General features: G+C 37.9%; 2 protein-coding genes across 6 annotated transcripts in view; one reads left to right on the top strand and one right to left on the bottom strand.

The window, feature by feature from the left end:
• Positions 1-505: 505 nt before the first annotated feature.
• LOC123519022 (DNA damage-regulated autophagy modulator protein 2-like) overlaps positions 506-10,848 on the top strand; it is a 25,376-nt gene continuing 15,033 nt past the window's right edge. Inside the window, exons 1-9 of one of the 5 annotated variants that reach the window (XM_045280182.1) lie at positions 506-588; positions 1,508-1,615; positions 3,192-3,313; positions 4,605-4,753; positions 5,163-5,240; positions 5,580-5,730; positions 6,638-6,769; positions 7,624-7,732; positions 8,723-8,978. In XM_045280182.1, coding sequence (XP_045136117.1) covers positions 1,539-1,615; positions 3,192-3,313; positions 4,605-4,753; positions 5,163-5,240; positions 5,580-5,730; positions 6,638-6,769; positions 7,624-7,732; positions 8,723-8,744 — 840 coding nt within the window. In that variant the 5' untranslated portion in view covers positions 506-588; positions 1,508-1,538 and the 3' untranslated portion in view covers positions 8,745-8,978. Of the gene's footprint in view, positions 1,616-3,191; positions 3,314-4,604; positions 4,754-5,162; positions 5,241-5,579; positions 5,731-6,637; positions 6,770-7,623; positions 7,733-8,722; positions 8,979-10,848 lie in introns of those variants that run through there. The other 4 variants (XM_045280387.1, XR_006678971.1, XM_045280310.1 and 1 more) reach the window with 4 other exon arrangements.
• Positions 10,636-10,848, bottom strand: part of LOC123501817 (transcription factor E4F1-like) — a 10,499-nt gene continuing 10,286 nt past the window's right edge. Inside the window, exon 15 of the mRNA XM_045250872.1 lies at positions 10,636-10,796. Coding sequence (XP_045106807.1) covers positions 10,749-10,796 — 48 coding nt within the window. The 3' untranslated portion in view covers positions 10,636-10,748. The remainder of the gene's footprint in view (positions 10,797-10,848) is intronic.

Here is a 10,848-nt window from a genome sequence, read left to right as displayed (position 1 = left end):
TCTCTCTCTCTCTCTCTCTCTCTCTCTCTCTCTCTTTCAATGGCTCCTGTTTATAATGTAGAAGTCTTATTAATCTGCCACTAGAACCATAAAAAATACCATTAAAAAACAGTGTTACTCTAATTACAGCCTTTTTAGTGTAGTGGTGAGGGAGAATGGTGATCGCAGAGTTTGGGATCTATCTATATATCTATTTAGTTCTCCAGTTCTTAGTCTATCTAGCTCTATTTTCCAAGGCTACAGAGATGACTAGGGTTCTTAAGACTGTTTATTCTGTTTATAATATAGAAGTCTTATTAATCTGCCACTAGAACCATAAAAAACACCATTAAAAAACAGTGTTACTCTAATTACAGCCTTTTGAGTGTAGTGGTGTGGGAGACGCGTGGTCGCAGAGTTTGAGTTATCTATCTTTCCATTTATGTCTCTCCTTTCATCTCTTTATCAATCTCTTATCTTGTTTTTCCTGTGTCAGTTTATCAATGGTTCCCTTAGCGACTGGATCTGCACACACACACACACACACACACACACACAAATCAAAGTGATAAGATAACTACCACTACTCTCACTGACAATTTCACTAAGGTATGACCGGCTGACTGACTGATTGACTGAATGACTGATTGAGTGAGTGATTTGTGGCTATTGTAGTGATGAAGACTGCATGATCGAGTGACTGGCTGGCTGAATGAATGATGAATGAAGTGAGTGGAAGATTGTCGTAGTGGTGAAAGAAGAATGAAGAATGAAAGAAAGATTGTTGTGGTGAAAGAATGAATTAATGAATGTTGTAGTGGTGAAAGAATGAATGAAAGAAAGATTGTCGTAGTGGTGAAGGAAATGAAAGTGCCGTAGTGGTGAAAGAATGAATGAAGATGCCGTAATGGTGAAATAATGAACGAAAGATTGTCATAGTGGTGAAAGAATGGCGTTGAAATGAATGAATGACTATCGTAGTGATGAATGAATTAATGAAAAATGCCGTAGTGGTGAAAGAATGAATGAAAAATTGTCGTAGTGGTGAAAGAATGGCGTTGAGATGAATGACTTGTAGTGATGAATGAATGAAAGATTGTCGTAGTGGTGAATGAAGAATGAATGAATGAAAGTGTTGTAGTGGTGAAAAAAAAATGAGTGGAAAATTGTCTTAGTGGTGAAGCCTAGCGTAGTGATGAATGAAAGATACAGTGATAAATTAATGAAGGAATATAATAGTTCTTGTAGTGATGAATTAATGAAAGAAAAACGTAGTGATGACTGAAAAAATTGAGTAAATGAGTTATATAGTAGTGATGAAAGACTAAATGAATACCAATAATTAATATACTCATAGTGATGAATGAGTGAATAAAAAGATACTTGTAGTGAAGAATAAATGAAAAATAACAGCTCTAGCAAAGAAAACAGATAAAAAAAATGACTGACTGACAATCCAGCTTAACCCAGCCTATCCTAACCCAACCCAGCTTAACCCAGCCTATCCTAACCCAGCCCAACCTTACAGAAATTGAAATGAGAGTGGAAACTGGCCAAAAATGCAGAAAAAGTGGAATATTATGCCTTTTTTTCCTCTACTGTCAGCTCTTCTTATGCCCATCACCTTCTTCATCTCGTAAGTAGACTGCAGTAGGCCTATAAGTGCACTAAAGTAGGCCTATAAGTGTACTACAGCTGGCGGGGCAACATTTGTGGTAGTAGTTATTTTAGGACATGTTTAGGACGGGTTCTGGTGGAGGTATTGAAGTGTTTTGAGGGGTAATGATAGTAGTAGTTGTAGTTGTAGTAGTTGTGGTAGTAGTTGTTGTTCTTGTTGTATAGTAGTAGTAGTAGTAGTAATAGTAGTAGTAGTAGTAGTAGTAGTAGTAGTAGTAGTAGTAGACAGACAAGCTTCCTAGAATTAGCACATACATAATGAAACAATGATATATTATGAGAAACATCAATACCACATCTTCACTACTTCCTAAAGGGTTCTAGCTGAAGTGACGTGGGTTTTTAAGTGTGTTTTTGTGGTTCTAGTGGCAGATTAACAATATTTCTGCATTATTAACAGGAGAAACAATAAGTGACGTGGGTTTTTAAGGGTGTTTTTGTGGTTCTAGTGACAGATTAACAACATTTCTGCATTATTAACAGGAGAAACAATAAGTGACGTGGGTTTTTAAGGGTGTTTTTGTGGTTCTAGTGGCAGATTAACAACATTTCTGCATTATTAACAGGAGAAACAATAAGTGACGTGGGTTTTAAGGGTGTTTTGTGGTTCTAGTGACAGATTAACAACATTTCTGCATTATTAACAGGAGAAACAATAAGTGACGTGGGTTTTAAGGGTGTTTTGTGGTTCTAGTGACAGATTAACAACATTTCTGCATTATTAACAGGAGAAACAATAAGTGACGTGGGTTTTAAGGGTGTTTTGTGGTTCTAGTGACAGATTAACAACATTTCTGCATTATTAACAGGAGAAACAATAAGTGACGTGGGTTTTAAGGGTGTTTTGTGGTTCTAGTGACAGATTAACAACATTTCTGCATTATTAACAGGAGAAACAATAAGTGACGTGGGTTTTAAGGGTGTTTTGTGGTTCTAGTGACAGATTAACAACATTTCTGCATTATTAACAGGAGAAACAATAAGTGACGTGGGTTTTTAAGGGTGTTTTGTGGTTCTAGTGACAGATTAACAACATTTCTGCATTATTAACAGGAGAAACAATAAGTGACGTGGGTTTTTAAGGGTGTTTTTGTGGTTCTAGTGACAGATTAACAACATTTCTGCATTATTAACAGGAGAAACAATAAGTGACGTGGGTTTTTAAGGGTGTTTTTGTGGTTCTAGTGGCAGATTAACAAGATTTTATTATTAACAGGAGAAATACTCTTGAAAACCTAGCTAGTTATGTGTATGGCCTTGGAAAACAGTAGAGAGAGAGAGAGAGAGAGAGAGAGAGAGAGAGAGAGAGAGAGAGAGAGAGAGAGAGAGAGAGAAAGCAAAACTGAACACAAAAACCTTAAAAAACACCAAAAAAAAAAAAAAAAAAAAACCACTTTAGAGAGAGAGAGAGAGAGAGAGAGAGAGAGAGAGAGAGAGAGAGAGAGAGAGAGAACTAAACACAAAAAACATAAAAAAAAAAAAATTACCACGCTGGATGACAGTTGACATAATACTGTGTTTGTCCATTTGTCCAGGTATGCTTGGGCCGTGGCGCTGGGACATGTGGAGCCAGTGTTCCCCTACATTAGTTCCACTGGTGCCTACCCCCCCGAGAGCAGCTTTTTCTCCTTCATGCTAGATATTGTGGCTTTGCTAAGTAAGTAGTGGTGGTGGTGGTGGTGGTGGTGGTGGTTGCTTGTAAGATTGGGGTGGTGATGTGGAAATAGTAGTAGTGATGGTGGTGGTGTGTGTGTGTGTATTTACCTAGTTGTAGTTTTCCAGGGCCTGGGCTATACGCTGGTGTGGCCCCGTCTCCATATCTACACTTATCCAATTTTTCTTTAAAGCTCTGCACACTCGTTGCTGACACCACTTCCTCACTCAAACTGTTCCAAGTCTCAACACATCTTTGCGGGAAACTCTATTTTTAAACATCTCTCAGACATCTTCCCTTCCTCAGCTTCTTACTATTGATCTTGTGCTTCTAAAGTCATATTCTTCTCTCAGGATCAGTTTCTCATTATCCACTTCATCCATTCCATTGATCAAGATATAAGCGTGTGTGTGTGTGTGTGTGTGTGTTTAGTTGGAAAGTTGGCTGATAGTATAAGCGAAAAGAATAAGAGAAAACAGGATGGATAGATAGCTAGGTGGATAGTGTGAAAATAAGCAGGTATCATAACATTCCATACAAATAGATAAGAATGAAGGCTTTAGAGACAAAAATAACCATGTTTCATAATGTTTCATACAGACAGATAGACAGAGATGGAGACAGACACACATTTTTCATAATACTTCATTCAGATGGCTGGCCCTGTTTGAACAAAGCTATTTAATTCCATCTGCTACCTCATCCATACATTTGTCTAATTTCTCAAAGCTCCATGTTCATTCACCACTAACAGAGGAACTACTACTGCTACTATTGCTACTGCTGCTACTGCTACTACTACTTCTGCTACTATTACTACTAATAACTCTAATATAACCTAACTTTTCCATCTACTACGATTACTACTACTGCTACTACTTCACTCACCACTAACAGGAGAACTACTACTGCTACTACTGCTACTGCTACTACTTCTTCTGCTACTATTACTACTAAAAACTGTAATATATCCTAATTTTTCCATCTACTGCAATTACTACTACAACTACTAGTACTGCTACTACTATTATTACTACTATTATTACTACTACTTCTGCTACTACAATTACTGCTACTATTACTACTACTACTATTTCTACTACTACTACTGCTACTACTACTATTAATGCTACTACTATTACTATTATACTATTACTACCACTACTACTACTACTTCTACCACCACTACCACTACCACCACTATTACTGTTCTCACCAACCACTACTACCACCACCACTACTACTACTACTACTACTACTACTACTACTACTACTACTACTGGTTCACCCACAGTTGCAGTGACAGTGTGGGGACGACATAAGCAGATCGAGAGTTACTCCAGCCAGGCACTCATAAACAAGGACCTTAAGACCACCAGCAGGGTTGCCACATTCTTCGGTCTTCTCTCTGCCTTTGGTCTGTTTCTTGTTGGGAATTTTCAGGTGAGAGAGAGAGAGAGAGAGAGAGAGAGAGAGAGAGAGAGAGAGAGAGAGAGAGAGAGAGTTATACAGGTTTTTAAGGGTGTTTTTGTGTTTCCTAGTGACAGATTAACATTTCTGCATTATTAACAGGAGAAACAATAAGTGATGTGGGTTTTTAAGGGTGTTTTTGTGGTTCTAGTGACAGATTAACAACATTTCTGCATTATTAACAGGAGAAACAATAAGTGACGTGGGTTTTTAAGGGTGTTTTTGTGGTTCTAGTGACAGATTAACAACATTTCTGCATTATTAACAGGAGAAACAATAAGTGACGTGGGTTTTTAAGGGTGTTTTTGTGGTTCTAGTGGCAGATTTTTATTTACTTATTTACTTATTTATTTATCTATTTTATTTTTTTTCTCCTGGGAAGTCCACCTCCATCATCACCATTCATCTCATTGGTGCTGTGCTGGCGTTTGGCATAGGAACCATCTATCTGTGGATGCAGGTAAACACTCTCTCTCTCTCTCTCTCTCTCTCTCTCTCTCTCTCTCTCTCTCTCTGAAAATTCTGATTATTATTATTATTATTAGTACTAGTAGTAGTAGTAGTAGTAGTAGTAGTGGTATTAATATTATCATTATCATTATTATTTGCATTATTATTTGCATTATTATTATTATTATCATTATTATTATTATGATCTTTGCATTAATTTTTATTGTTATTATTGTCATTATCACAACTTTTATCATCATTATCCTCATTTTTATTACTATTATTTTTTTTTCATCACTTATCATCACCACCACCACCACTACTACCACCACCACCACCACCCCTGCAGAGTGTGATGTCACTGAACCTGTCGCCGCGAGTGAATGGGCGGGCAGTGATGGTGGTGCGGTTTGTGTGTTCGGTGATGGCAACACTGTTTCTCCTCATCACCATTGTGTTCTCCGTTCTGCACGACATGGCCAACGAGGGAAAGGATAACTGTATGTGTTGTTGTTGTTATTGTTGTTGTTCTTTGGGTAAATCTAACTCAACCCAACCCAACCTAACCTAACCTAACCCAACTTTAACCTAACAGAACCTAACCTAACTGAACCTACCTCAACTTACCTTAACCTAACCTAACCTAACCTAACAGAACTTAAAAATACTCTTAAAAACACGAATATCTTCAACTGGAGCCTTTGGAAAGCAGAGACGCCTTCCGATCTCACTAAGACAATTTTCCAAGGCTGCAGAGACAACCAGACGGGTTTTGAAGACACTTTCTCCTCTTGACAAACCAGAAATCTTGCCAATTTATCACCAGAACCATAAAAACACGAGTATAGACAACTAACTGGTTTTTTAAGACAGTTTCCCCTTTAAATAAACCAGAAATCTTGCTAATCTATCACCAGAACCATGAAAACACTAAAAACACGAGTATCTTTAAATAGAACCTTTGGAAAGCAGTGATGGTGAGAGAGGAAAACGTAGAATACCAGCATAGATATTGCATAGGTCAGGTCGGGAAGTTTGACCTCTTTTTCTGCACTTCCTTCATCTTCTGTCTTGTATGTTTCTCGTTTTACCCTGTGTGCATTAATTTCTCTCTCTCTCTCTCTCTCTCTCTCTCCACACAGCTTACTTTCCCATCCCTCTGGTGCAAAATCTCTGTCTCATCTATTTCTCATTTTACCCTGTGTGCATTATTTCATCCACTGACCCTCTGCATTTCCTGTTGTCAATCTCTCTCCCTAGGTTGTGTGTGGGTCAGGTCGGGAAGTCTGACCTCTGTTTCTGCGTTTCCTTCATATTCTATCTTGTCTATTTGTTCTCTGCGCACTAATTTATCTTTCTATTCCCTGCACTGACCATCTCTTCTCTCTGCTCCTCCACTAAACACAGCTTACTTGCCGGAGAGCAGCGACTGGTGGAGGAGAGAGGGGAGGGAGAAATGGAGCTATCACATCTTGGCCACCTCCAATGAATGGCTGCTGTCCTTCACCTACGTCATAATGCTGCTCACCCTTGTTCCTGGTGTGTGTGTGTGTGTGTGTGTGTGTGTGTGTGTGTGTGTGTGTGTGTGTGTGTGTCAGTCTGTTTCTCTCTTTTTTTTTCTATCTTTCTCTCTCTCATTTTATTTGTTTTTCTCTCCTCTTTTCTCTCTTCTCTTGTCCTTTTCAGTCTTCCGTCCTTTATCAATTTTTTTCATTCCTCTCTGTTTATTTATCTGTGTGTGTGTGTGTGTGTGTGTGTGTGTGTGTGTGTGTGTGTGTGTGTGTGTGTGTGTGTGTGTGTGTTTTGGTCTTTCCATTTATATACTTGCAAAAAAAAAAAAAAAAAAAAAATGGGTTCTTCTTTTTACTACATCTCTTTCAAGCTTTCCTCCTCCTCCTCCTCCTCCTCCTCCTCCTCCTCCTCCCTTCTTATTTAAACATTCATTTCCTGCCTCTTTATATTAGTGTGTGTGTGTGTGTGTGTGTGTGTGTGAGGTGGTATTCCTGATATTGTGGTGGTGGTGTTGCATGGGTGTTGTGTTGGTGTGTTAGGGTGTCACTTCAAGACCTTTAGACCCCCTTTCTTACCCCCGCCCTCCTGTACCATTTGAAGACCCCTACCAGACCCCCAATAGACCCCCTTAAGTCTTTATCCACTAGTTCTATATGTGACCTTATGTGACCTTATATGACCTTGTGTGACCTTGTGTGATCTTGTGTGACCTTATATGACCTTGTGTGACCTTATATGACCTTATGTGATCTTATATGACCTTATGTGACCTTGTACGAGCATATGTGACCTTGTGTGATCTTGTGTGACCTTGCACGAACATATGTGACCTTGTGACTTTATATGACCTTGTGTAACCTTATGTGACCTTTCCCTGGCAGAGTTCAAGAGGCTGTCCTTCCATGGGGTCAAGATAGAGTATGACAGGGATCGGCGGCAGGTCAGAGAAACGGATTTGCCAAGGTCAACTGACGCTATTGTCTCCACAAGGTCAGTCGGAAATATTTTGACCTTTTGACCTTGTGTGTGGATTTATGATGTACCTTTTTTAGAATTTATTTTTTCCTTTTTTTCCGTTATTTTCAGGATTATTTTGACCTTTTGACCTTTTTGACCTTTTGACCTTGTGTGTGGATCTATGCTGTACCTTTTTTAGAATTTATTTTTTTCTTCTTTTCATGAATATTTTGACCTTTTGACCTTTTTGACCTTGTGTGTGGATTTATGCTGTACATTTTGAGAATCTGTGGTATATTTATCTTTTTTTTTCAGGATTATTTTGACCTTTTGACCTTGTGACCTTATACTGTGTGAACTTGCCATAACATACAACTTTGAAATTCTTGAAAGGGATTTTTTTTCTTTGATTTCACCCTTGACCTTTTGACCTTTTTTCTTTTCCTCAAGCAAGTGAAGTGGAAAAAGATTAATTTGTCTTGATTTATGTTATTTTTTGATGGAAGAGGAAAAATCTGGTTAAGGTCAACAGAAAAGCCAAAAAAAATGGATAAATGGAGAGAGAGAGAGAGAGAGAGAGAGAGAGAGAGAGAGAGAGAGAGATTTTTACTTCACCTAATCCAATACAATTTTTTTTCACTATTTATTTCTTTATTTTCTTATCTAACCCAATCAAATGCAACTTCAATATTTTTTTTCATTTTCTTTCTTTTTTTTACCTAACTAAATGTAATGTTTGTTCTTTTTCTTTCTTCTATTTCTTTTTTTGTACCTAACTTAACTTTTCTTCTTTTTCTTTTTTTCCCTTTTCTCTTTTTTTTTCTTCTTATTTTTTCACCTAACCTAACCTAACCTAACACAACTCAATCCAACTTTTTTTCTTTATTTCTTTTTACCTAAGCCAATCAAACACAACTTTTCTTCCATTTTTTCTTTCTTTTTTACCAATCCCAATGTAACTTTCTTCTTTTTTACCTTTTTCTATTTTTTTTTCTTATTTTTGCACCTAACCTAACCAAACAGGGCTCAAGACACTGCTCTGTAACACCGCTCCACCACCACCACCACCACCCACAGCACCACAAAGGAGGCACCAGCACCATCACAACAAGTCTATAATTATTTTTCTAACTTATGTACCAGTTAACCAGTTACTCGTGTGTGTATGTGTGTGTGTATGTGTGTATGTATGTGTTCTATTGCTATTATTGCTTTTATTATTTCTATTTTCTTTCTTTGCTAATGTTTTTGAAATAGTGAAGACTGTGGCCATTAATCTTGTGACCTTCATAGACCCTTCCTAATGTCAATAAAATGGTCTAATGGTACACAAATCTCAAGGTAGAAATGTGTCCCAGTACTGAAGGGGTTAATATAGTGAAGACTGTGTGTGGCCATTAATCTTCTGCCCTCCATAGACCCTTCCTAATGTCAATAAAATGGTCTAATGGTACATAAAACTCAAGGCAAAAACGCATCCCAGTACTGAAGGGGTTAAAATAGTGAAGACTGTGGCCATTAACCTTCTGCCCTCCATAGACCCTTCCAAATGTCAATAAAATGGTCTAATGGTACATAAAACTCAAGGCAAAAATGCATCCCAGTACTGAAGGGGTTAATATAGTGAAGACTGTGGCCATTAATCTTTTGCCCTCCATAGACCCTTCCTAATGTAATAAAATGGTCTAATGGTACACAAATCTCAAGGTAGAAATGTGTCCCAGTACTGAAGGGGTTGAATGTATGTATGTAATGTATATAGTATATGTATTCTATTGTTATTCTTATTTCTATTTCTTCCTTGGCTTATGTTCTGTTATTCTGCCTCCAATAAAGTGTTTTGCTATCAAATTATATATGGATTTACTCACTCCTTATCCTCAGTAATGGATATCTTGTCAAATTAGTATCTTATCTTGTCAAATCAGTATCTTTAGTTTATTAATTTCGTTTGTGTCTGTGTAAAGAATCATAAACAACAACAACAACAACAACAAACCTCCCAACCCCTTAATTTTTTTTTTATTGGAGTAAATTTCCCAGGATGATGAAGTTAGGATGTTCTTGGGTGTGAAGCTCCGAAGTTTGGCCATATCTGCGTAAGTCTTCATTCCAACCCCTTAATACTGACCCAAACATAAGAAAAATTACCTCAGTAGTGACCCAGCATTAAAAGTGTGACCCTAGTTTGACCCAGCATTAAGTGTGACCACAGTGACCTAACAATTCTATATGACCTCAGTGTGACCCAGCATTAAGTGTGACCCCAGTGACCTAGCAATTCTATATGACCCCAGTGTGACCCAAGGCTATTAAAAGTGTGACCTCAATGTGACCTGACAATTTTAAGTCTGACCCCATTCATAAACACTCAAAACACCACAAAAACAGTCTTAAACATATAAAAATACTTCCAAACACTGAAAACACTCTTAAAAACACACTTAAACACCTAAAAACACCCCAAAACACCTCAAAACACTTAAAATATCCCAAAACACCTCAAAACACACTTAAAACATTCTTAAACACCCCACAACACCTCAAAATACTTCAGAACACACCCAAACACCCCAAAACACACTTAAAACACTCTTAAACACCCCAAAACAGCTCAAAACACACAAAAACACCTCCACACATCCCAAATAACACTGAAAACATCTCCAAACACCCCAAACACTTCAAAACACACAAAACACTCTTAAACACCCCAAAACACCTCAAAACACACTAAAACACTCCCACACACCTGAAAAACACCCAAAAACATCCCAAAATACCCTAAAACACCCCCACACACCACAAAAACACTCAAAACATCCCCAAAACACTTCAAAACACACTAAAACACCCCCAAAAACACCCAAAACATCCCCAAAACACACAGAAACACACTCAAAACTGACCCCAAAGGATATTAAGAGTGATCCATACAGTGTCTGAACATCTATACTCTAGAATCATACAGAAAACGGGATTAATTAATTGTTTACATGTCTGAGGCGTCGCTGGGTCACGGAAGGTCACAAGAGGTCACCACTGGAGGTCACAAGGAGATGGTCTGGTCCCTTCTGTCCAAACTGGTGCCTGGAGTCTTGTGGGAGAAAAAAAATAGGTTGGGTTAAGTTAAAATCATTCAAAATGCA

Source organism: Portunus trituberculatus, chromosome 1 (genome assembly GCF_017591435.1).
Source record: "Portunus trituberculatus isolate SZX2019 chromosome 1, ASM1759143v1, whole genome shotgun sequence".
NCBI lineage: Eukaryota > Metazoa > Arthropoda > Malacostraca > Decapoda > Portunidae > Portunus > Portunus trituberculatus.
The sequence above is the reverse complement of the archived record's forward strand: the minus strand, read 5'-3'. Positions and strand labels throughout refer to the sequence as shown.